The 27045-nt window shown below is 40.3% G+C and overlaps 1 protein-coding gene across 1 annotated transcript in view; it reads left to right on the forward strand.

Annotated features, from left to right (window-relative positions):
- Nucleotides 1–27045, forward strand: part of poln (polymerase (DNA directed) nu) — a 72476-nt gene that overhangs the window by 12852 nt on the left and 32579 nt on the right. The window contains exons 12-17 of the mRNA XM_040045002.1: nucleotides 3287–3370; nucleotides 3519–3614; nucleotides 5523–5579; nucleotides 5998–6054; nucleotides 8452–8517; nucleotides 25545–25602. Coding sequence (XP_039900936.1) covers nucleotides 3287–3370; nucleotides 3519–3614; nucleotides 5523–5579; nucleotides 5998–6054; nucleotides 8452–8517; nucleotides 25545–25602 — 418 coding nt within the window. The remainder of the gene's footprint in view (nucleotides 1–3286; nucleotides 3371–3518; nucleotides 3615–5522; nucleotides 5580–5997; nucleotides 6055–8451; nucleotides 8518–25544; nucleotides 25603–27045) is intronic.

A 27045-nucleotide genomic window follows, 5' to 3' on the forward strand; every position in this document is an offset into this window, starting at 1 on the left:
CAAGACTTTCACGCAGTATTTTAATACAGGCCAAGCTTAGTGTCTGGTTGACTGGGTCAGCTTGGATTTGTCCTGAGTCACTCTGAGTTGATTGTATTTTAGTCTGGCTGCTGAAGCATAGAGCTGTTGATAGATGCTGTATCAGCAGCGATGACAGTAGCAGGATATGAGAAACAGGACAGATCTCAGGGAAAAAAAAAGAAAAAACAAACAAAAAACATAAGACAAACAGAAAAATGGTATCTCGTTTCCTTCTTCTGAGCAGATTTCATGAAGTGTGGGGTGGATGTCCTCTGGGGGCCTGTCCTGTTTACACAAAGAGTAAAAAACAGTTCTGGAGATGAAATCTGAGAACTGTCACGGATGCACAAAGATGTAGATGCAGATGGCATGGACAAACACACGCACAAAGAATACACAACATAGTCAGTTTAGTTTCAACTCACAAGTCTTGCAAACAGCAGCAGGGTTGTTGTTGTGGAGGCAGTCTTGATAGCTCTCTGTGTTACTATAAATAGGACGGATAGTCTGTCTCTTTCCTTTAAGAGGCTGTGCTGCAGGAAGAACGCCTCTGCAGAGACACGCACACACACGCGCTGAGGCACTCAAGTTTTTGAGGCTGTGGCAGAGTTGTGTGTAAATACATGTGTGTGCCTTTTTGTGAAATGTCTGCGTGTGCTGTCATGTGTGTCCAGACTCTGTTGTGCTGGATGTTGTTTTTATCTGAGCTGTCAAGTTCACCTGTTGAAAGACCAACCAGAAAATCCCTCCTGTCTGTCAGGCTTCATCTTTCAAAACATACTCACCTGCTCTTTTGTCTCAAATTGTGTTTGAGAACAGCTCACAAGATCACAGTGAAAAAACTGTACACACTGTCCACGGTCCTGAAGTTGTAACCATTTAAATTTAAGTGTAATAAAACTTCAATCCAAGGCCGGAGTATTATCAGGATGCTCTCTTTACAAATACTGACAGTACCAAGATCCAGTTTTTGCCGTTGCAGCGTGTTTGTAAATCTGACCTTAAGACAGCTATGCATGAACAAATGTCTGCAAACCTCAATGAACTGAAGCAACACTGTAAAGAAGAGTGGGACAAAATTCCTCCACGATGATGTGACAAAACTGATGAAGCAATACAGAAAGTGATTACTGTAAGTTATTGCTGTTAAAGGTGGTTCTACAAACTACTGAATCATGGCATTCATTTAGTTTTTCACAGGACTGTGTGAAGGTCAGCAGTTCTTTTGTGCCTGACATTGTCCTTTATTTTCAGAAGGGCCTCGTCTGACGGCACATTCCTCTCGGCAAAGGGACTGATTTGTCTCCAGTTTGATATAAAACGAAAGTATGCCATTTCACAGTTAGGTTTAATATCCATTTTCCAATATTTTCTTTTTAACAATTCTTTTTATATAAAACAACAATTTTTTTTCTTTTTTAACACAATTGTAGCATTTCTTTAAAAAAAAAAATCTCCCAAAAAACCAAAATCAAAATTAATCTGTGCGCTGATTATTGTTCTTCTCCACTCTACATATGTTTAAAAAGTCCCTTAAGCTTTCTTCCACCTTGATTTAGATGTCATCGATTTCTTCATTTCCATCAAAAACGTCCACGTCTTGATCCACATGGTGTCAAGTGCAATAAAATATTGCCCTACAGAGCCCTGTGCCTTCTGTATGTGTGCCTTTGTGTGTCAAACAAAGTACTAAGGGGCTCCCATCCAATATTGATGAGGCAGTCTGGTGCCTGCTCTGGGCAAGAGAAAAGTGCATATTTTGGACTTTAGGTACATGTCTGACAGCTCACCCCAATTTTTCTCCTTTCATTTTCTTTCTGTCCCTTCGTGTTAGTCTCTCGCCACACTGCTGTCCTTGATTTTGTGCCACAGTTGTTCCACTTCCCCCTACCTTTTTGTCAAGTCATGTCTCTGAACTCTCCTTCTTGTTGCAAATGCAATTTTGTGTTAAGGTCCAGCCCAAACATGTTCTCACCAGTTCATGAATAACCAGTGTTGCTTCTCACATTTTCCCCCATGTACCCACACCAGTGTTTACTTCCCAGTTCAACTTTCTTTCAACTCTTCCAATTACCCATGTTTTTGTCCCATATTCCCAAATCCGTCACTCTGCTGCTCTTTCAGACTGTTGTCTCTCATTTCATCAACACATTTACCCCGATACACTCCGCCTCGTTTCCTCTCGTCTCCGTTTCTCTAACCTCATTCCCTGGTTTGTCTGTCAAGTGCTTTGTTCAGACTTGCAGTGAGCTGTGATGAGGGTGTCGCCCCCTTCATTAAAAAAACAGCTCAAAATCTTCACATTTGGCTTAAATATTGTATAAGAATGAATTTCACGCCTTTATGCCCTCATTTAAGTCTTTCACGTTTATTTTTTATCACAATCGCGTTCTTCTTGGGATTCATCCTCTTTGCATCTTCAAGTTATTTAATAGTGCTTCTATCTTTCAGTCCTCTCTTCTGTCTCTCCATTTTTTCTATGCCAAGTCACTTGTTTCCCTCATTTCTGTAGCGCAGTTTCTGTTTTTCTCCCTCCTTATTTTTTTGATTTCTTTCTCTTTTTTGTGCCATTTGTTTTCCATCATTTCCTCTTTCTATGTTTCTTATGTTGCTCTGGCTTTCCTGGGTTTTTTTTCTAAAACAGGGGTGGGGAAATCCAGGCCTCAAGGGCCAGGGTCCTGCAGGTTTTAGACATCACATGTGTTTCCCATGGGACGGAAAGGTGTAGGAAGAAGGTCACCTAGTAAGATACAGAGTGTAATAAATGTCTTCCTGTTTCACATATACAGTCATGTCAAAAAGAAACTAAGTAACCCTCTAAGATTTAGTCATTTGTAAAACCATCTTTAGCAGCAATAACTTGAAGTAACTTAACCACTCATTATGTCAGCACAGGGCCATCACAGCACTTTGATTCTTTTCTTTTTCAGCCATTCTGTTGTAGTTTTGCTGCTGTGCTTGAGATCATTCTCCTGTTATCTGTCACACATATAGCCTCACGTTTGACTCTAGAATATTTGGTATACAGAGGAGTTCATGGTGAACTCAGTGACTGCCCGGGTCCTGTGGCGGTAAAATAAGCCCAGATCATCACCCCTCCACCACCGTGCATGACAGTTGGTTTTCACCAAGCGTGGTGTTCAAACATCTCCGCTTTGTTTTTGTCTATCCAAAGTATGTTGTTCTAGAGGTCTGTGAACTTTGCTGACCTGATCCGTGCTGCCACGTTCTGCTGTGGTTTTGTCTGTCTTTCCAACTCTGTCAGACTAAAATGAAGCAACTGGAGCAGGAAGCACACCGAGCAGCTGGACAAATATTTCTGTTGACCAGCAACACTCAGCTACGAACAGTACGTACCTTCATGTGTACATCTGGATACTGTGCGCAGTATATGGCTTTTCTGTGTCTGTGTGTGTGTATACCGTGCATATGCAAACGTTTGTATTCTTCTACGCTTTGCGTCTGCTTCATGTTTTGTGGATTTACAATGTTTGTAGATTCTGTTTGAGAAGCTGCGTCTTCATGAGCGCTGCGAAAACAAGAAGCTTCCCAAGACCATCGGCAAACAGCAGCAGTCAACATCTGAAGCTGCAGTATGACACACACGTGTATAAACACAGACAGATATTTCAGTTTTTGACCCTCAGTTCTCTGTTAATCCAAGAAACGTCTTTAGATTAGAGACAAAGATTTATTTTTTTCATGTTTAGATGTTTCCCCTCAAACTTCACTGCACAGTCACTGTTCTTAGTCACGTCTCTATCTCTGTACAAATATACATGAGCTGCTGCTTGGACAGATTTTATGTCCACCTTTGTACTAGCAGTCAATCACAGCTGACGACCGAATCGCGGAATAGTTTCATCGGCTAAAGCGTCGTAAGCAGCGAGCCTCCTGATTATTAGCCCGACTTTTGTTGCATGTCAGTCTTTGGTTCATTTTACCCACATTTTCTGCCTATTTGAGCTTTTGCTACCTTTTAAATAGTTTTATATGTAACAGCCCTCTTATAAAATTCATCTGTTCCCAGCTTTTAGGGCTTTAATATGTGTACCTCCTTCTTGTATGACGTTAGAATTAAAAAGAAGGTGATATATACATTACGTCATTAAAAGCTCCTTAGCTATATATAGTAGCCCTAATCTGGCCTCCTGGTGGTAGTGTGCTAACTTAATGGTGAAAATGATGTAACCCTCCCAGGAGAGAAAGTCTAATGGATTGAATGTAGACTGTTAAGGAGCAGAAGATTGACAAGCACTCAGGTCTGCCCAACTTGGTATGTGGCAAAACCACTTAACTCTAAAATTTGTATATCCATAATCATGAAAACAAGAAATTGCGCTCTTAAATCAAAGGACCTAACTCTTGAATACCCACCAAGAAAACTGTACTAAAATACAGTGCGTGCCCAAACATATTCATAGCAGTGAATAGAGAAAAACATCTGAAATTACCACCAATAAAGATCAATGTGGACAATTTTATAGTAATTATTAATATTTGGAGATCACAATTATTTGTTAATTTTAGTGTAAAAACATTTATATTGCACTTTGATGTAAATATAACACTGCATTCCTGCTATTGTATACATGTTTGCATCAAAATAAAATTGTTCCTTCTTGTTCACATACAATCATCTTTTTGAAGAAAAATCTAAATTAAAGCAATGTCATGATTTTACACTTTTCATACCCAGAGAACAGACAGCGGCCACAATTGAAGATGTCTTGTAAAGATTTATTTACAAGTGTGATAAAAGCAGCGATAGACTGTGGAAGAATGGACTACTGATTTAGAGAGTTGCAGCAACTGAAAAGGTTTGAAAAGGCTGAGGCATTACTGGAGAGTGCAGAGAGGCTGAGCTCGGGAGCAGGTCGGAGGCCCGGGGTGAGCAGCTGGGTATCAGTGGAGAGTGGGCAGACAGGCTAGTCACAGATAAGTCTGAGAAATCCACTGGCAGTATTTGGGTGTGTGGGTGACAGAAGCTTCAGTCAAGGGAACACTGGCTGACTTTCCAAAAACAGGCAACATGCTTCAGGCAGGGAAACTGGGAGAAAAACAAAGACACAGGGTTAGAGGCAGGAACAGAGAAACAAACACTAGACTGAGTGAGCCAAGATACCACAATTGTGGACATAATGAACTGGCACATAACAACAGCCAGACCCTGTCCTTAAAAAACAGCCACAATAAAGGGATTTACAAGAGGTGTGGAAGCAAGCTCGTGTAGGGCAGCACAGACCAGCTGAAGTCTCCATCTGAAATAACAAAGCACAGAGGAACCTGCCCCAACCCTAACAAAACTTAGCACAAAATAATATGACTACTTATACACTGTACTGCATTCCTGTTAATTAAAACAGCTTTACAGAAAATTCTGTTCATGTGCATGTCCTAGAAGCAAAATATAAAGACTTTCAATCGATTTTTTTTGTACCTGACACGAAAGGCACAAAAATGCAGCTTTTCAGTCTTTGTCTCCTTTCTTTTTGTTGCAGTTGTTGCAGCTTCAGGACCTGCACCCTCTGCCAAAAATAATCCTGGACTACAGGCAGGTCTGGCATGTTCATTATTATTATGAATCATCATTATTATGAAAAATGAATGAATGGGAAATTCACTTCTGGAGCAGGAGCCCCTAAAAAACTGGGCGGTCACTGTTGAGCTCTGTAGAAATCAGTTTAATTTTTGTCAGTCAGAAAGGATTATCCAGGTTATGTTCATTGGCCAAAATCACAAATCATTATATAATGATTATACAGTTCCACTACCAGATGAGACAAGTGGGACTTCTCTAACCAATGGGTGTGTTGTTTTGACCTTATCTGTCTTTTATACTATGATGTTTTCTTCCCAAGTTATTAAATCTGTTCTTTTTAAGATGATCATTGTTTAGCTTTACCTTTTGGGGGTTACATAAGGTATAGAGATAAAGTGTTTTATTGTAACAAATAATTGCATTGTTGTTCACAGGTTCGCAAAATCAAATCTACTTTTATTGATGGGATTTTGTCGTGCATGATGAGCAAGGTGAGTCAACTCTGTTTATACACTATTTTGCTAAAAGTATTCAGTCACATCCAAATCATTGAATTCAGGTGTTCCAATCACGTCCGTGGCCACAGGTGTATACAGTCAAGCACCCAGGCGTGCAGACTGCTTCTGCAAACATTTGTGAAACAATGTTTGTTCCTAGGAGCTCAGTGAATTCCTAAGTGATATGATGCCACCTGTGCAACTCCAGGCCTGAAATTTCCTAGCTACTAAATATTCTACAGTCAGCTGTTAGTGGTATTATAACAAAGTGGAAGTCATTGGGAATGACAGCAACTCCGTCACAAAGCATTAGGCCACATAAAATCACAGGGCCAGGGATCAGCCCTGTGCTGAGGCACATTTTGCTCAGACGTGACCAACGTTCTGCAGAGTCTTACAGACCTCTAAGCTTCATATGGCCTTCAGATTAGCTCAAAAACAGTGCACAGAGAGCTTCATGGAACGGATTTCCATGGCCGAGCAGCTGCATCCAGGCCTTATTTCACCAATGTCTTCCTGCAAGAACAGTCAAAAATTCCCGTAAGCACTCCTAAACCTTGTGGAAAGCCTTCCCAGAAGGGTTGAAGCTGCTATACCTGCAACAGGCAAAACCTTATGGGTTAGGAATGGGAAGTGACTCAATTTTATATGTGTGTGAAGGCAGACGAGCAAATATTTTTGGCAGTACATCCCAAAAAAGTTGCTTGTTTTCAACGGGTCAAAGCATTTTTAGTGGGAGAAGCATTTCATGACTCATCCAAGTTACTTTTTGGAATTTCCTTAGATGGATGATTGAACATGCATCTTTTTGCAATACAAACTTTCTACAAAATGTATAAAAGGTAAATGTACTCAGTCCACTGGCACTCTTTTTTCTTGATGTGGATTTTTTTAGACTTTTTTGTGAGACTGAAACAACAAAAACTCGAGAGTGAAACCAAAGGTTTAGAAGTTGCTGCAGGCTAGAAGGACTCCTGCAGCTCCCACAGCTTTTGTTTTCATTTACTCACAGTTTGCTGCTGCGTCAGTGCACTAGAACAGTAATTTATGCTGCTGGACAAACCCGTGTTTTTCCTCTTCACCTTTTAAATTCAGCTGCCGGTGTGAATGTCACCATCTCTCTGAGGCTGTGACAAGATGTGGTTTCACAGCTCGTGAAACAGAGTCATCACAAGTGTGGATGAGCTCTGCTGTGCTGACTTATTAGTGAAATAGTGAAACATGTTGTCTGAGTTGGACTCTCGAAGCTGTTGGTCTGTTTTATTGCCACTGCTGTATTCATTTGGCAGAAGAGAGATGTATCTCTGTGCCTGACTGTCCCTCCACATGGGCCTCTTTCAAGCCTCGTGCATGGGAGCAGCAGCTTGTGTTTGTCAATCTGTGCTTACTCAACCGTGCAAATGAGTCTGCCTGGTGTTCTCCAAAGCTTTTTGGCTTCGGATCATCGTGATTCATTTGGCGGCATTTTGGAAAAAAGCTGGCAACAACAAATGTATACAAATTTCTACTCAGTCATAACTTGAGTATTTGTGGTTTTATAAAATAGATTTTTGTAAAGTGTAAAATGTCACAACTACGTGGACCCTGTGGCTGACACCACAACATCGAATGACGTTTTATTCGCACTTACAATAAAAAAGAAAGATTTAGGAAAACCAGAAAACACCACATCCGAAAAGAGGGCAAGAGTCAGAATGGAGCCACAGTTGAAAGAGTCAGATGCCAGAGTTGGATTAGACGTAGATATAAGGAGTAAAGATGGTGGGTAAAGAAAGAAATGAGGGAAGTAAAAAAGCCACATGAGGAACTAACCTTGAGAGTGAATGTGAATAAATTCTGACAGACAAACAATGAGGCACAAGCAGTGGATATCACTAAAAGTGAATGGGGAAAACTAAGAATACTACAGAAGCCAGACAGACAGACAGACAGACAGACAGACCATGAAATAGTAGCAAAGGTCTGCTGCGTGGGACCTTAGCTACTATATGCTGTAATTATCTTGTTGTCTAATTTATTAGGTTAATAGGTTTGACAGTGTGCAGATGTTTGGGTTACATAACTACACTGCAGTCTTGAGCACTATAGTGTTGTTTTTGTTGGTGCTGTTGATGTTTTGTCCTGCTTATTGCAGCAACATAACTGGCACCCTACTCTGCAAGCAGCTTGTTCAGATTGGGCATGGCACTGTTGAAGGTGTGTGGGTCCAAACACGGGATCAGAGTGATCAGGGCAATCAAGACCGCAGCTGTTGTTTTCAGGCTGTTTTTGGCTATATGGAAACATTAGTGATAACATAGCTGACTGAGATGTTCATGTGATAATGTGTTGAATTTACAGGTTCTCCCTGTTTTTAATTCATATTTGACTCCCTTTGTCTCTTCATGTCAGAGCTACATTTCCTCTACGTGGCACCAGACCAGTGTTGTGACTGGGAGAATCTCTGCAAAACACCCAGTAAGTCAAACTTGCCTTGCATTCCTACCCATCTCTCCCAGCCTTCATTGCACTGGAATTATTTGATACATCTTGGACTGTTAAAACACTGCAACGGGATTAAGCATCCTTGGAGGAGCTATCCATGGTTCTGAATTGGGAAAATTCAGCGCACTGAATTGGGAAAGTTTCTTTCTAAGAGTTCAAGGCACATGCATAGAATACCTAAAAGACCACATCAATGTGCATTAATAGAAACAGAAACGCTGGATTATATCTATGAGAAATTAAAATTTGGCATTTTAATGACTTACAGCGCAAAATATTTTTACATTTTTATGGAGTGAGGAAAGCCTTTTTCAGAGCTTTTTGCTTAAAGTATTTAAACAGAAATAATATTTGAAAAATCTCACGAAAGATTTGTACACACACACAAATCTTCTGCTCGTGGATTTCTAAGATCCTAACAATCTTCTCCTTTTTGTGTTCTTTATAACTAAGCTTTCATTGGCTATTTCTTTCTGGCTTTCTCCCTTGTCAGAGAAACTCCTTAAGGAAGCTGACTGCATAGTAATTACATGCTCAGTCGTGAATGCTGAGTTCTCATAGAAACAGATGTTTTGGGATTGTTGTGTAACAGCAAGCTGGAGGTTTCTATGAGCTGCGTTTTTTATGAGGTGTAGCTGAGAGACAGCAGCTCAATGTTTAAAACATGAGTGTGAATAAAGGGGCGGGTGTTGGACGCCTGGCTGATAGGGAGCATGTTGAGTTAGAATGGCTTTACAGAGTCAGAGAAATAGTCCTGCTGAAATATTCATACATCTTGGAGCACACACGGGCAAAGAGCAGGTGAGGCACAAAGAGGAAGACTTCATTCTAAGAAGACATTCGTTTTTTTTGACAGAGTTGATAATTATCATTTTCTTACTGTTATCCTCTATGGTATGAAAATTAGTTAAAAGCTATATATACCTCCCCTTTTTATCAGGCAGTTGTTGGCTTCAGTTGTCTTTGCAGTATAATATTCTTGGTAGAGATATTAGAAATGTGGTCTGTGTAACTAGTAAGTCAAATATGAGGCCTAAGGGCCAGAACCAATGCGTGAAATGGGCAAATTCTGTCCACTGAATGACTTTGCAAAGTGTGAAAACTGCAGCGAGTTCGTTAATTATTCAGATTTTTCATAAAATGCACTGGCATTCATTCTGTGGTGATGTCAGAGCTAATGAAAGTTAAAAGTGCTGGATCTGGATTTGTTGTTTGAATCATAAAAATGTTAAATACTTTATGCCGAGTGTGTGAAGTGTAATGACAGTAGACTCAATCAAGTAGAAAACAGATATAAATTGTTGATTTTCCAAATGTAAGCAGTAACATCTCAATAAAGAAACTGGTGTTGTTGATGTTTTTAAAGTGACTTAAATTATTATGCAGTGGTTTTCCTGGCCTAATTCACTTGCCTCGTCAGTCCACAGAGCATTTTGCCCAGCCTCTTTCTTATTGCTGAATCATGAACTCTGACCTTAACTGAGACATGGGAAGCCTCTGGTTTTTTAATGTTGTTCTGGGTTCTTTTGTGACCTCCCGGATGAGTCATCGATGTGCTCTTAGAGTTATTTCTGGAGGCCGGACACCCCTGGGAAACTTCACCACTGTTCCAAGTTTTCTCCATGTGTGTTCACTGGAGTCTCAAAGCCTTTGAAATGGTTTTGTAACCCTTTCCATACTGATAGATGTCAGTGACTTTGTTTCTCAAGTGTTTCTCTAGATCATGCTGTGATGTGTTGCTTTTTGAGCTCTTTTAGCCTGCTTCACTTTGTCAGACAGCTTCTCTTTAAGTGATTTCTCGATTCAGCAGGTCTGCCAGTATTCAGGCCTGAGTGTGTTTAGTGAAAGTGAACCCATCTTTCCAAAAAAAAAAAAAGTGGTTAATCACAGTTAATTCACGATTTAACAAGAGGCACAAATTAGTTTTTCACACAGTACCAGGTGGGTTTGGATAACTTTTCTCTCTTAATCAATGCAATCACCATTTAAAAACAGCATTTTTTTATTTTTCAAGTTGTCTTTGTGTAATATTAACATTTTTTGATGATCTAAAACATGTAAGTGTGATAAATATGCAAAACACCAGGAATTCAGGAAGAGAGCAAACGCCTTTTAACACCACTGTTTTGTTCAGTTTCAAAGCCTGTGGTAACCTCGGTAAAAAAAACTAAAGCCTAGTGTTTTAGGCAATTATCCAATTACAATGTAATTGGTACAAAAGTAAAGGGATACCCAGTCCTTTGTAAGATTGCACACAGATGGTGCTGAGGTCATAGATTAATGAAGAAAAAACTCAGAAAATTATAGTTGTCACCCAGTACTCTTTGATACAGTTTTTTTATTGAATTGATTCTTTATATTTTTAAGTACAGGTACATTAAGGTGACATTTTGAAATAACACACACACTATCAGTATTAACAGTGTTAAACAACCCATCCATTACTTTGAAGGTAAACACCCTCTGTTTAATAGTTTGAGCCAAATGCACTCAGTGCTTTTTCTGTAATTGTAAAGCTTTATTTCTGTAAGCCTGAGAAGTAGGGCTGGGCCATATCATACCGTTCGCGGTAATACCGGTATAATGTTGGGCAACGATAAGAAAATGAAACATCGCGATAGAATATGGGTAAAACGCGCATGCGCAGTGCCTTTGTTTTCATACGCACGTGGCGGAAAAAGCATGGCGGCGACGAAGAATGAGAAGGGCGAACGAGGATCATTGAATGAAACGGATGAACCAGAACTGGTTTGGCTTTCGTCCGTCAGATACACAACAAAGCACTATTTTTGGTAGAGCATGCTAGTGGGCTGTTGTTATTACTGTGTCTTTTGGAAAATACGGCACACTTTAAATCAACCCTTTGATTTCTCTGAAAATCGACAGTTCCCCTTACCTTATAATCCCGTGTGCTTTATGTATGAACTCTGGTTGTGTTTACTGACCTCGAAACGATTTTATGTACACGGCGCTCGAAAATCTGTCAAATGTTTTAGTACGATTTTGCTAAGCTACGAACCCGCACCACTTGATGGATTGTCGGAGCGTTACGGCCATCGCAGGCAGGAGCCTTGCAGAGTGATACGTACTGTGCTTCAACATAAAATTACCGTATTGTGTGTGTATAACCTCTTTTTAAGTTTTGTGGATATTATACATGGTTATGCTGAGGATATGTCGGCCAGTTTCCACTGGAAATGCCTTTTGGTTAAACTGTCAGCAAGGAATTTGCATTCGCACTGTTAAATTTTTATGTAGCTTTAATGCACATAAAAAACAGCTGCTTGTTTAAGTGAAAATACATTGATGGGGTTCTTTTGCACTAATAAAGTTGTGGAGTTGTAAAGTATTTTGTCTAGTGTCAATTATATCGTCAGTTATATCGTTATCGCAAATTTTCAAATGTATATCGTGATAAATATTTTTGGTCATATCGCCCTGCTCTACTGAGAAGCTGTGCTGATGGCTTTCTTTGATTAATTTAGCAGCATTTCTATGTACTGTTGAAAAGCATTTGAAAAATCACATCATCAGTTTCAGTGGTTCATTATAAAAGCCAATTTGAAGGCTGCATATGATCGAATTGTGGGAACGAAAATAAACTTGACGCTATGACAATGAAATAATAAATATAAATAAAAATACCTGTAATAAATAATATTATAAAACAGACAACTGCAAAAAAAGTGCTTCGACCTCTGTTTCGGTATGGGGAGGTCGATAGCTCATTTCAACAATACTCAGCTGTCAGGCTCCGCTGGTTCTTCTCCTGTTAGATCCTCTCCAAGCCTCAAAGACACTGAACTTTTCTAATCTCACCGAGCAAATTGTGAGCGATGTGAGCTACACATTGAATTGATTGTGCTGCTACTAAATGATATATGTGACTGTGGGCGGCTGTGGTTTATCACTGCTCTGTTCCTGCTGTTACTCAGATGTGGGATTTGGTTGAGCATCCTATTAAGCGTGTGAATGCTTGTGGTTTGTGCTGTGCGCCAGTGTGGTCTTTAGTGATTTTATTGTACTGTGATAGTAATTTGTTCCCAACAATAAATAATACAAGGCAATATGGATGTGCCCATGTTATGTGGAAGTTTAATGACCAAATGATTAAAGTACATGCCATGTATATTTACTTGTGTTTTCCTATTTCTATTGCTATAGAAATAGAGGTCATAGTGGCCTTTGCTTCATGTTGTCCTAGGTTTTTTTTTGCCATGTTTGCTTCCAAACTCTTATTGTCACAGCCAGTACATGCTAAAAATGCCCAAGGAATTGTTATGCCATGCTTTTCCCTCAGAATACTAGAAGGTTACATCTGAAGCGTGAATTGTTTTAGTATATGTTTTAATATTTATTAATGTTACAAAAAAGATAGTGTGCTCGCCTGTTTTTTTTCTATAACCATCATCCTGAATCCAACACTGTGGCTCTAAAAGCCTGACAGACACTAGCGATACTCATCTAACAGCCATGGACGGTGGACGGTGGGCACTTCCTCCTAGAGTGCAAAATTATCCACAACATCATAAAATAATTCACTTTGACCACTAAAGGGTGTAAAAGATGGATACAGCCAACATGGAAGTGCTGGTATTCCTCTCTGATCAGTACCAGGGGGCAATACCTGTGGTTACAAACAAATGTTCTCTCTTGTAGAAGAGTATGAGAACATGGCCCTCTGCCCCGACCTCTGTAAACGCTTTTGTGATGACTTCATGGGTCATTCTAAATGTCAGAAATTTCACAGTTTGCAGTTTTGATATACCAGTGGTACTTTTTTTTTAAGCGAAAACACAGTTTCCACTGGAGCACACATTAGTAAAGCTGTTCCTAAGCTACAATGATAAAAAGACTCAGCTCAAGGCTTCAGAAACTCCGGGTAAAGTCACAATGGCTACCGCCATCTTTTATACTGTTTATGGTTTGACCCAATCACAGAAGCTTATAGCAAGATATACGCCAATCTTTGAGTATTACAATAACAGCGCAGTTCAAATAGGAAATATCAGTATATTATGGTAATTTTGCACGTCTTCTTTTGGCGACTCCCTTTAGGTGTCGTCACAGCATATCATCTGCCTCCATCTTACTCCATCCCTAGCATCCCCCTCTACATGTCCTCCTACATCCATGAATCCCCTCTGTGGTTTTCTTGTTGTCTGGAAGCTCCATCTTCAACATCCTTTGCCCAATATATCAACTATCCCTCCTCTGCACATGTCCAAACCATCTCCGCCTTGCTTCTCTTTGTCTCCAAACTGTTCAGCCTGAGCCGTCCCTCTTTCTTTCGATGGTAGACCCCAGGTATTTAAGCTCATCCATCTTCAGTACCTTTACTCCTTGCGTCTTCACCTTTCCAACCGTCTCCTTCTCATTCATACTTGTATTCTGTCTCATTTCTTGCTGATTTCCTCTTCTCTCCAGAGCATACCTCCACCTCTCCAGAATTGCTCTCACCTGCTCCCAGTGCCTGTGTACACGTCACGCTGATGGTTGAGATCAACTATCTTATACTAGTTCCTCTAGCAAAGCAGATCTAAATAGTCTGGGTAACCCTATTTGATGTTACACATAGAAATAGGTGCAGATATGAGTTAATATAAAATATCTTTTTCATCTTTCTTAAAATGTCAGGTCGTCTGTAGCAGAGCATGGTGATAAATTGTGCTGCTAGGTTTGAAATAAGAATCTTTCTCCATCAGAGAGCAAGAAGGAAGAAACTTCAACCCTCCAGAGTCAAACTTATTCTGGCATAATTTAAGTCAGCTCATTATTATTCTCATCATACTGGAGAGCAGAATGTGCTGGGTGTTAATTGAAGACTCGCTCAGTGATCATTAACACGTCACATCCCACTGCTTTTAGTGGAAAAAGGTTCAGCTTGTAGTTGGTGTTTAAGGTAGAAAAAGACGTTGCTCTGCCACTCTCCGCTCTGCACACACACACACGCACATATTCAAATGAGGAGCGTTGCAGAGGGGGTTTCGCTTTCATCTGTTGTGGGTTCAATCACAGTGAAGGCTGTCTGCAGTAACAAAGGGGCGCCTGAATGAAAGCAGGACAGCTATGAAACTGGTGCTGAGTTTAAAGCGCAGCGAGAAGTGAGTCTTGCTGGAGAGACAAGTTGGCTCGTCTGTTTTTATCTGCTGAAAGCAAAAATATGTTTGAGCCTCAGTGCTCCTCCCGTGTCTGTGCCATGTCTTTCCTTCTCTCATTTGTTATGACTCTCCTGGTCCTCTTATTCCTGCTCCCTTGTTGTTTAAATGTGTTTTCTTTGTCATTTATAGTCTCCAAGTGGCTCTTCTATCCACGTCTTTCTCTTTCTTCTTCTTGCTTTGCTTCTGTTTAACGCTCTTTCCCGCATGTACTCGTCCCCTTATATTAATAATTTTTAACATGGTGAAACCAAAGAAGACAAATCCCACCGCCTCCCTCCCCTCCCTTACCCTTGGTCTTGCTGGTTTCAGCTCTAAGAGAGGAAACCATAGTTCTGATTGAATCTACTCTGCACTGTATCAGCTGTCCTTTTGTGTCCCCTCTTCTTTTTCAAAGCCTTTTATGGGTTTTTAAAATTTATACACTCGTGGCACCCACAAATGCATCAAACGTGCTCACTTACTCATGCAGATCCAGGGCAAAAGAAAGATGTAAACACTCTGTTCTGCTTCCATTTTCTATTTTTTTTCCTGTTGTTTGCTCAGAGGCTTCAAAGTAACGGTTTCTTAAATTTTAAAGTTAACATTACTTTTTTTTCGCCCCCTAACCTCCTCACATCATAACCTAATCAATCCAGTGTCTCGGGTACAATTATATGATGCAGTCTATCTCAGTCGAGATTGATGATTCATTAGAAAAGAGCTGCATTATTGATGTTGTGTATTTGGTGTTAAGACTGTGCAGCCGTGTCTGTTCCCATAGTGCCAACTAAGTTTCCTTCAGGGCTTGTCAAGCAGTTTAACCTTTGTTTAAGACCGCTCTGCATTCAGTCGTTAAGTGTTTTGCACAGGCAGCTCTCTCAAGGCTGAACCAGCACTTCACTGAAGTGTGCGTGATGTTCTTTGCTGACACCAGAGTGGTTGAAAACACAAAGCCAAACATGCAGGGATACGTTTTTTTTTTGCATATACTACTACACACCTCTATTATTTTATTTAACTTGAAATTACAGCAGGCAGTATTGCAACCCATCCTCTTCTTTGTCTTTGTCTCTGTCTGTGCATTTAGTTAACCAACAAAAAGAGGTACCAGCAAATCATCAAACTTTGACTCCATAAAAGACTGATGGTGCATTTCCGTCACCGCACCGGGCAGGCAGACGGTATAAACACCCAAGTTTGTGAAAGCAATAACTGGGACAACGTGATGTAGGATTACGATAATGATATAGTAGGTGTATCTACCAACAATCTTGGACGAGTTTGAGTCTCAGTGACCTCGATCTCGGAGGTCAAGTTTTCTGAAAATCTTGTGAATGTGATAACTGAAGGAAGTCACCTAAAATGTTCTAATCGACATCATACGTACGTGTGTGTGTGCTCAAATTTTATGGAGCTTGTCAATCATCAGGGGAACTGCCAACAGTGCTCTCATCTCAGGCTGTCAGGCACTGCCATTCTGTCTGATGCCACTGATGTCTCCGAACAATGTACTAAGTAACCTTTGCCATCAGTGCCTTCACACAACAACCAGAGGCTGGATAAATCAGCAGTCTGTCAGCCTGGGGACTCCTTTCACTTTCTGGTTAGGCGCGCTGCATTTTGAACTTTTTTTAGCTCATTTATTTTGTCTTCATCGTGGTTTGGTTTGGTTCAGATAAAGGTTGTGAACTAGGTGAAAATACACCAGTGTTTTCTGTTGTAGACTTGATTCTGGTTTATTTAATATTCTGAGTTTAATTGTTACAGTTTTGATCTATGTTTGTATTCCCAGGTTTGTTATCTAGCCTTAGGCTTTCTGTCCTCATTCCCGCTCCTCCTGTGTCTAGCATCCTGCAGCAGTAGCTCTCTTTGAAGTCGGTCTTGTCTCCATGTTAATTTGTCTGTTTCCCGCTCATGTTTCTGTGTGGCCTGTCCTGTCTGGTAAGTCCTGTCTCTCACTCTCTCACCCTTGTTCTGTCTTATGTAATCCTACTTACGGTTTATTAGCAAGAATGACCAGCTCTCACTAGGCCAGTATCAGAGAATCTAGGATTGGCAGAAGCCCAAGGTATAAGCATAAATAATCTGTGTGTGTCTCGCTCCCTCTGTTCCCTGTATTTAGTCAGTCTTCCTCTAAATGTGTTGTACTGTTTTACTTTGATAGTCTCCTGTGTTCAGCAGGTTCTGTTTTGGTTCCCTGTCTCGTTACTTAGTTCTATGTTCAGCTGTGTTCCCACCTGTGGTCTGTTCCCTTTTTGTCTTGTGTATTTAATGTCTGCGTGCTCTCCCTCAATGTTTGTGTTCTGCCAGTCTGTCTGTTAAGTTTAGTTTCTAGTATTTTCCGATTTCTAGTTTCTTGAGTTTAGATTTCATCTCAGTGAGTCCTGCATTTTGGGTCCATTCCTGCCTGCCTCACACAACTATTAAGACACCTCATCGTTGATCCTACATATTGAAAAGCAGCACTGTAAAAATGACTGAGACATCAAGGAAAAAAGAAAATTTGGAGATTCCAGCAATGCCAGTAAACGCCTGGAAATTAGAACAGACTGGGAGAGTAGCATGGCTTCACATGGTTTTACTTGTAAACTTGCAGTCTAAGAGAAATAAACTTTATTTACACCTCTGTCCATCACCTCAGTATCCAGTGGATGGGTCTTATTTTTAGGAGTTTTCTTTTCTCCTCATGTTGAGCAGATGGATTCTGGTGAATGTGTATTTGTTGCAGTGTCACTGTGTCTCAGCATGTTTGTGCTCGCACGTAGCAGGCATGTGTGCGCACAAACACGCCTGCGTATTTTAATGTGTGCGCGTGTTCTGCAGTGATTCATGACATCGCCACTGTGTGATTAAATTGCCCCACACGAGCGTGATTCAGTCGTCCCCATCTGTTTAACAAGGCACCGCTCCTCTGAGACTCGCACTCTGGCTCGCTGTGGGCCAGATTTACGTGCATGGAAGTGCAGGGCAAATTTTTAGTGAACCCCTCATTCAATTTGCACCCACAATCTGTGTGTAGTTAGTCCCAGGCCACTCATAGAAGTCGAAATCACTTCAGTTTGAGCTGATCACTTAAAAATCACATGCTTGTTATGTAGTAAATTACTGCATTAACCTGATACAAAGGAATATATGGTATAACATACACAGAGCTGTAATTCCAGCTCAAGAGGTCTTTATGAACCTATTTTGTTTAAAGATAAAATAAAGTGGGAAATTACAGAAGCCAGAATTAGGTGTTAAGGTCCAATTAACCAATAAGAAGACAGGCAAAAATACACTTTAAAGGATTTCTCATACATGATTCTGATCAGTTTTTTTTGTGTGAATACTGAATTTACTCTGGTATGAACCAGTTCTACTCCTAAAAGTGTGGCCTGAATGTCTAGATTCAATAAATCACTTGGATTGATTCTTGTAGCCAATCAGCTATATGTCGGGGTTTCTGATGTAGCTAGGCTGTCCAGTTGGTGGATATCTGATGTGTGACTTATTCCATGAATAAATGCAGATAAACATAAAAAACTATTTAAAAACTTGGTTATCATTAGGCATAACTTAAGACTAGATTTTGGTAAATACATTCCCTCTGGTTTACCACAGGGATTATTTATCTGCCTGTTACTGGAACCTGCTGAAACATGATTGGTCAATAGAACAAAATACCCTCCCAAAAACTTCCCTTTTATTAGGCCTAAAATCCATATTGCGGTATAATTTGAAGCATGTGCGGTAACGATATATATCCTGATATATTCTTTTCTTCTATATATGTATATATATGTCAAAATGACTGAACATACTCGCATACCAGATACATTGCAGAAGAATGAACACACTTCAAAAAAGATGCCATTTTAAGAACATTTATTGTGCAAAACTTTTTTTTATAATTACACTTTGGGCATTTCAGTTCGGCTAAAATGTTTGCAGCCAGGTACCTCGTAACATGGATCGAGTGTCTTAATCATATTCTTAAAGCTGCTTTTCTCCACTGTTTGCAGCTGCTGCCATGCAAACAGGCACAGCTTGATGACATCATCAACATGGCTATCGTGGTAGGACGGTATAGTCAAAATCTCTCGTTGGTTTGTTTACTTTTAGAGGTTTAACTAAGCCATCATTATTATATTTCAGGCACATTTAGTTTAATAACACGGTTCAGCTGTGCTAACAGATGCTTTAGCTACCAGTGTCATTGTGTGGTCCCTTCAGGGATCCATGCAGACTCCAGTGAAGGACCAATAGGGGCCACTTTCAGCTTCATACTCATATACCCATTCCAGCTTAAGACATGAGGAGGAAGTGAAGAATACCAAGTCTGGGTTGTAATGTTGAATAAAAAATGATGTTGTGCACAGTGCCAGTGGTGGGAAGACAACTCAAAAATACAAACATCTGTATGATTAAGTGGCTCAATCATAGTCAATGAGCCCAGGAGGGAAAACACAGCAAAGCGTGTTGGTCTGTTTGGGAGTTGATAGTACAGATTTATTGTGTGTATATGCGTGTGTGAGACCAACAAACCAGAATATTTAATGTGTGTGTTGTAGGTGTGCAGCAGTAGTATGTGTGTCAGTTCTGTATAATTCACACACAGTGATGTGATGAGGAAAGGAACCGACACAGCCACTTTTTAACACAGCCCTTCCTGTGCCAACGCTAATGTGTCTCCGCTGTGTTTGTGTGTCTGTGCATTTAAATGTACATACATGAGCTTGTTGTTGTATACCTGTTGTGGCCGTGCTGCTGCACGCCTGTGCTTCAGCTGTGAATTATAAACAATCTGAAGGCAGAATACATTAGAAGGAAGGTGCGAGAGCGCGCCCTCTCAGTCTGACTCCTACAGCGTCTGCTAATGAACTGCATCTCCATCCCTCGTGACACAGTAAGGGTGATAATGAGTTAGACCACATGCAGAGCAGGTGTGTGTCTGTATTCACATTCTAAGTTATATTTAAGTAGCCAGATGCAGTGAAAGCTTTTCTCCATTAGGTGATGCCATCAGCGGGAGTTGCTCTCCCATCAAGTCGAATACAGAGCAACATTTCTTCAGCCTGTCGTAAAATGTTTAATCAATTTCTTTGGCACACATGAATGTACTTAGGTAATTGCAGCATCTGTGTTTAATAACAGGTGCATTGTTATTTATACGTTATGATTATGTTACGTGTTTCAAGCGTAACTGTGCATAAACCATGTAAGTGTATGTGTGTATTGATGGATGATATGTACTGACCAGAGCTGGGGAAGGTGACTGTCTATAAATACGTTTGAGCATCTCTGCCAAACTGTACAGTCAGCAGTGAGCAGACGAAGCTGACCTGGACTCTTTTATATTTTACAATTTCTCATTCATGCGCTCTCTTCAGCTGCAGTGACGCATGTACTATAGCCTTCCTGCACCTCGGCTCTGAAATTCTTTGATTCTCTCTGTCTCTGTTCGTCTTTTTCTCTTTTATCTATCTTTTATCTCCTGATCTCCGCCCCGCTCTTTTTCCTGCCTTTTCTATCTCTTTGATTTTCTCTTTTGTCTTTGCTTTCTTCTGTTTTTCTATCACCTCTTTAACAGGCTCAGGTTTAACTTGCTCTTCAAGACCATCCAGTCGGTTTGATTGTAAAAAAAAAAAGGAAAAAAAAGCAGCATTTCTTTTGACAAAATGACAACAGCGAGAAAAGCTGTTATCGATAAATGTGACACAACAGGTGCGAATTATCAAGGATGGCTGTGGCTCAGGAGGTAGAGCCAGTCATCCACCAGTCAGAAGGGCGGCGTTTTGATCTTTAACTCCTCTACTGTGGTTGTTAAAGTGTCCTTGGGCAAGATTTTGAACCCTAGATTATCCCCGAAGCATCCATTGGAGCATTTGTGTGTGTTTGATGTTAGAAAAGCTCTTCAAAGCATAGAATAAAGTGACAGAATAAAGCAGAAAAGCAGCCTTTACATTTGCATTCATATGGAAATCTTCTGTCTGTTTGCTGTCTTTATGAGGTGTTGCACTAACAGAAAAATTAAGAAAAACTCTAAGTGTACCTTAGAAAAAAATTAGCATCTCCACTAGTTTCTGTAATTTTTATTGTGTGTGTGATTTATGCTGACATCACGGTACTATGCAATAGTGTCTGATGGGAAAGCTGAGCAGTCATACCTGACACACTGCATGTCACATCAGGACAATGTACCCACATAGCAGACACATGTTTCTAATTACTTGCACCTTTTCCCATTCACTCCAACACAAATACACACTCCAGGTCACGTATCTTGTAGCGTTTGTGTATGTGTGTGTCACTGGTGTCTGCCCAGCTTCTAATGTATTCTTTCCACTGCCCACTCTCTGGCACTGCAGTCCTCCCCCCATCTCTCTCCTTACCTCTACTAAATAATTAATTAGTGGCATGAGCAGGCAGCAGTTTTTTTTCTCTGTGTTTAACATTCGCACACGCTCATTACAGGGTCAAATCGAACACTGACTCTGACCATGACCGGAAACATGCGTTTGCTTCAGTTAGTGTGTGTTTTACTTCGCGTGCCTCCTCCATGTTAACCTATCTTGTGTGTGAATGTTTTTGTGTGCTTCTGTGCAATGAGTCCTGCTCGTCCTTGATAATAACCTTTAACATCCAAGCACCCTACTTGTACACACACACACACACCCACACACCCAGACCCTGTGCTGTTTGTGCAGGTATATTTCAAAGGGTGAGTACAGTGGGATTAACAGGGATTAAAAAGGAAGTGCTGAGTCTGAACCTGCTTTTTTACTCCCTCCATTAAACTATATGTATGCATGCTGGGGAAATCATCCTGTCCTGTTTCATCCTTCTTCAGGCTAAAAAAACCCTCCTCTATATGTGTAATTTTGTGTGTGTGTGTGTGTGTGTGTGTGTGTATCGACGGTGTCTTATGTTACTCAGTGGGCGGATGCAGGGTGGGCTAAGAGCCCAGTGATAATCAGGCTCTTCCTCTTTTAAAAGAGGAAGAGCCTTTTAAAACTTCTGTAGTGTTGGCAGGTGAGTCAAGTTGGCGTTCAGCTTTTTTGTTATCTTAGCCAAACAAAGCAGCCAGCAGTATATAAATGCTACGCAGGATTTCTGCAAGTCATCGAATTATAGGAATAAAAATGAGGTGGTGTGATGTGGTGCAGAGAAAGACAAGGACACTCAAGGACTCGCCTGCATTCACTGCAATATCAGGCTCCTGGTGCAGCTTTCCATCCTGCCCAACCATAAAGTTACAAATTTATATTTTAGTTATTTACAACAAGTTGCTTAATTTTTTGTGTTTTGTTGGTGCAGGTTAGGCGTCCTGGAATCAAATCTAGGTTTAACCCTCTGAGGTCAACGTCATCATATGTGCAAACCCCTAATCCTACTCCACAATCTAGGAGAGCAGCACCAAGTATTGCTAGCAAATGCAGTATTAAAGTAAAGCAAAAACCTAAAGTCCAAATGTATATTGAGATGATCTAAAATATAACATGTAAGTATGATTCAGATTTTGGTTATGTATTGTTTTACATGGTTTAACGCTGTAATTTTCACATCATAAAATCTCTAAAAAGCTTATGTTTCATTTACAAAATGATGTGTAGTTAGCATAAGCATGGTTATTTTGTTGGCTTCAATCTTGTTTTATGGCACAGAACTCACATTAATCAAACTGTTAATAAAATCCACATAACTGCACTGTTGGGATTAAAACTGCTATGTTGTTTGAAGTTCACGTTTTTGACACAAGTCAGCGAGCCTGTGATTTGTACGTGCTGTCCCGTCTATTGAGACCAGAAGGTTAAACACTACATTAACCAGACAGCAGGACATGCAGCACATGAATATTATGCAAATGTTTTTAGAAATGTCATCAAATGTAACTTCCAGACACCACTTTTCTTGTTACTGGTTTATTTAATAAATTACAACATCTCAGGCCATCTGACCTTCATCAGGTTAATTGCTCAACTTTTCTCCACTGTAGCATCAATAAAATGTCAACATTTAGTTGGAGGGCCAATGAAAACAGTCAGCCAGTCACATTAACATCATTGTGAGTGTGACATTAATCCTTACATCCATATAACTTTACACTCTCCAAATTCAGAACACATATCAGGCTTAGTCTTTAACAACACGGTGTCAACAGGATGCAAAAGTAACACTTGTTTGAGCAGCAAAGCAGAGAAGCTACATGTAACCCTAACCCTATAAAGACATCTGCAACCATGAATTTCCTGAACTACAGCATCCGTTAAAGGTGTGGGTATATTTGAAGTCTGAGAAACCAAATCTGAGAAACCAAGCCTAGGCTATACATTTTTTTTACAACAAGCATTTGTCACAGAAAAAAAGTCCCAAGGACCCAAATACACAGCAAAAATTTAGAGTAAAACTAAAAGCAAGAATTATTCATACTGATGCCCACAGTTCAGAAAAAGTAACTGTAGATGAACAAAAAGCTGTAAAATTCAAAACACATAGAGGTAATAAACATGGAAAGTCATAACAGATGACGCAAATGATAGCGAGATAAAGACAAAGAATAAGGCAGGACTGTTTATACACTGAAGACAAATAGAAGAGTCTAAATTAGGGGCAAGCAAGACACAGGTGAAGCTAATCAAGACAATCAACCAGGAAGTAAAACCAAGAACAAGAAACAACCTACAAGATTACACATACTACATGCAGTCAAAGACGACTCATGGCAAACATGGCAGAAAACTGGAACACTAAAGCATAAAAACAACAATTAAATCAAAGCCAAAATCAAACCATTACCAGTTGGAAAGTATAACTGGCAAAATATAACCTAACAAAATATGCTCCCAGTTAGCTTTGTGGAAAATGTAGGATCCAATTTCATAGTAGCTCAATCTAAACTTGAAACTAAAAGTCTGGGAATCTTTTTGGAAGTCTGCTACTTTGATTTGGACTCTTTTTACTCTTCCTTTAAACACTTTGAAAAGAGGATTTCTGACATACTCCATAAAAACACATACAGTGGGGCAAAAAAGTATTTAGTCAGCCACCGATTGTGCAAGTTCCCCCACCTAAAATGATGACAGAGGTCAGTAATTTGCACCAGAGGTACACTTCAACTGTGAGAGACAGAATGTGAAAGAAAAATCCATGAATCCACATGGTAGGATTTGTAAAGAATTTATTCGTAAATCAGGGTGGAAAATAAGTATTTGGTCAATAACAAAAATACAACTCAATACTTTGTAACATAACCTTTGTTGGCAATAACAGAGGTCAAACGTTTACTATAGGTCTTTACCAGGTTTGCACACACAGTAGCTGGTATTTTGGCCCATTCCTCCATGCAGATCTTCTCGAGAGCAGTGATGTTTTGGGGCTGTCGCCGAGCAACACGGACTTTCAACTCCCGCCACAGATTTTCTATGGGGTTGAGGTCTGGAGACTGGCTAGGCCACTCCAGGACTTTCAAATGCTTCTTACGGAGCCACTCCTTTGTTGCCCGGGCGGTGTGTTTTGGATCATTGTCATGTTGGAAGACCCAGCCTCGTTTCTTCTTCAAAGTTCTCACTGATGGAAGGAGGTTTTGGCTCAAAATCTCACGATACATGGCCCCATTCATTCTGTCCTTAACACGGATCAGTCGTCCTGTCCCCTTGGCAGAAAAACAGCCCCATAGCATGATGTTTCCACCCCCATGCTTCACAGTAGGTATGGTGTTCTTGGGATGCAACTCAGTATTCTTCTTCCTCCAAACACGACGAGTTGAGTTTATACCAAAAAGTTCTACTTTGGTTTCATCTGACCACATGACATTCTCCCAATCCTCTGCTGTATCATCCATGTGCTCTCTGGCAAACTTCAGACGGGCCTGGACATGCACTGGCTTCAGCAGCGGAACACGTCTGGCACTGCGGGATTTGATTCCCTGCCGTTGTAGTGTGTTACTGATGGTGACCTTTGTTACTTTGGTCCCAGCTCTCTGCAGGTCATTCACCAGGTCCCCCCGTGTGGTTCTGGGATCTTTGCTCACCGTTCTCATGATCATTTTGACCCCACGGGATGAGATCTTGCGTGGAGCCCCAGATCGAGGGAGATTATCAGTGGTCTTGTATGTCTTCCATTTTCTGATGATTGCTCCCACAGTTGATTTCTTCACACCAAGCTGCTTGCCTATTGTAGATTCACTCTTCCCAGTCTGGTGCAGGTCTACAATACTTTTCCTGGTGTCCTTCGAAAGCTCTTTGGTCTTGGCCATGGCGGAGTTTGGAGTCTGACTGTTTGAGGCTGTGGACAGGTGTCTTTTATACAGATGATGAGTTCAAACAGGTGCCATTCATACAGGTAACGAGTGGGGGACAGAAAAGCTTCTTACAGAAGACGTTACAGGTCTGTGAGAGCCAGAGATTTTCCTTGTTTGAGGTGACCAAATACTTATTTTCCACCCTAATTTACGAATAAATTCTTTACAAATCCTACCATGTGAATTCATGGATTTTTTTTTCACATTCTGTCTCTCACAGTTGAAGTGTACCTCTGGTGCAAATTACTGACCTCTGTCATCATTTTAAGTGGGGGAACTTGCACAATCGGTGGCTGACTAAATACTTTTTTGCCCCACTGTAACATCAAAAGTACTGCAGACTAAAGACACTACTTGTCTACCTTGTGTCTTCTTTGTAGCTTTAATAAGCATGCCCCAAGTGTCTGTAGATGTACTGTGCACTCTGACCTTTCCTTCATAGGTATAGTTAGATCATCTTATTCAGGGTTCTTCAGAGAATAACTTAGAGGAACAGGGAGACCCGGAATAATGAGACACTGTTACAGGTCTAGAGTTAACTCCATCTGACTTACACAATATGTCTTCTCCTAAACTAGAACTTCCAGGCCCTGCCAAGGCAGCCACTTCAAATCACCAAGAAGCAGTACATCCAAGGTATGCTACACACACACACACACACACACACACACACACACACACACACACACACACACACACACACACACTTATTATAATAGAGAGAGAGAGCAAAAAACCCTCCCACACACCTCAGAGAGTGACAATGATGCATTGGAAGTGCAGTGCAAGTGTATGTTAGAGAGTGAGGAGGACCTCCTTTGGAGCATGCAGAATAAGCTGGAACAAGTTAAAAAAAAAAACAAACCCAAAGGACGATAAAGCAGCAGCAGCAAAGGCCTTCTTACCAAACTGTGTCAAATGTGTTTCCTACATGTTTGTGTACTACCCCCCTGCTGTAGCCTCTTCTTGTTTTGCTTGTTAGTTCAGGACTGCAGCTGTAGCACACTTCTAATTTCAGCCTGTGGATAATTAAAAATGCAGTTTGTTGCATTTAATTATAATAATAATCAGTTTTATGGACGTACAGCTCAGAAGTTTACATCCATTCATCGTGGGCATGAATGTCGCGGAAAATTGGGGTTTTTAATGATTTCTTTGAACTGCTCTTTTCCAGGGTGGAACGATAGTACCAGATACAACTTAAATGACTTTTAAAAAGAGTTGGGTGCACAAGTTTAAATTTATTTTGGATTTTCAGATAGCCGCATAGGGTGAAAAGAATATATACAAGCTCAAATTTATGCATACATTCTACACGGATACCTCATTAAATATCCTCTCCACGCCCACCAGACACTTTTGGTAGCCATCAAGAAGCTTCTGGCTTGATTCTGACTGGATATTTTTCACATCTCACATAAAACTTTTCTCCAGTGTTTGGGTTGTAGCTGTAGTTGTAGCTTGAAGGTATACCTTTGACCCTGTGGGAATTAGAGAAAATCTAAATAAATTCAAACTTGTGCACCAAGTCATTAAAGTTGTATGCTGTGCAATCATTCCACCCTGGGAAAAGAGCACTTCCAAGAAGTCATTAAAAACCCAAACGTAACATGACATTCATGCCAATGATGGGTGTTTGTGTAATTCTGCACATAACTGTGTCTTATAGTACCAAGATCCTCAAATGAACATACCAGAATGTGAAATATTTTTCCTTCTTAGAGCGCATTTTCATTAAAACATCTCTGGATGCATTATTAAGGTTGCATTTATTACTAAAATACAAACTTGGGTTTGTATAGTGTATCATACACAGAAAACCAGTCTATCTCCGTTCTGCATGTGGTGTTGCTTTCATGATCCATATGAACACAAGCATCCACTTGGCAGTTTTAGACCTGATTATTTTTCCAGTAAGTGTTCTTGTCAGGCTTTCTCCAAGCTTTAATTACTGTGATTTTCCCTTGCTGCACACTATAATATTTGGTAAATACTTTCAAACTGCCAGCATGAAAACAGCAGGAGTCTTCAGTTTACATGAAAGTTTTTTGACAACTCTACAGGAAAATTACTCTATGA

The sequence above is a fragment of the Simochromis diagramma genome, unplaced genomic scaffold, assembly GCF_900408965.1.
Source record: "Simochromis diagramma unplaced genomic scaffold, fSimDia1.1 OVJJ01000590.1, whole genome shotgun sequence".
In the NCBI taxonomy this organism is placed as follows: Eukaryota; Metazoa; Chordata; class Actinopteri; order Cichliformes; family Cichlidae; genus Simochromis; species Simochromis diagramma.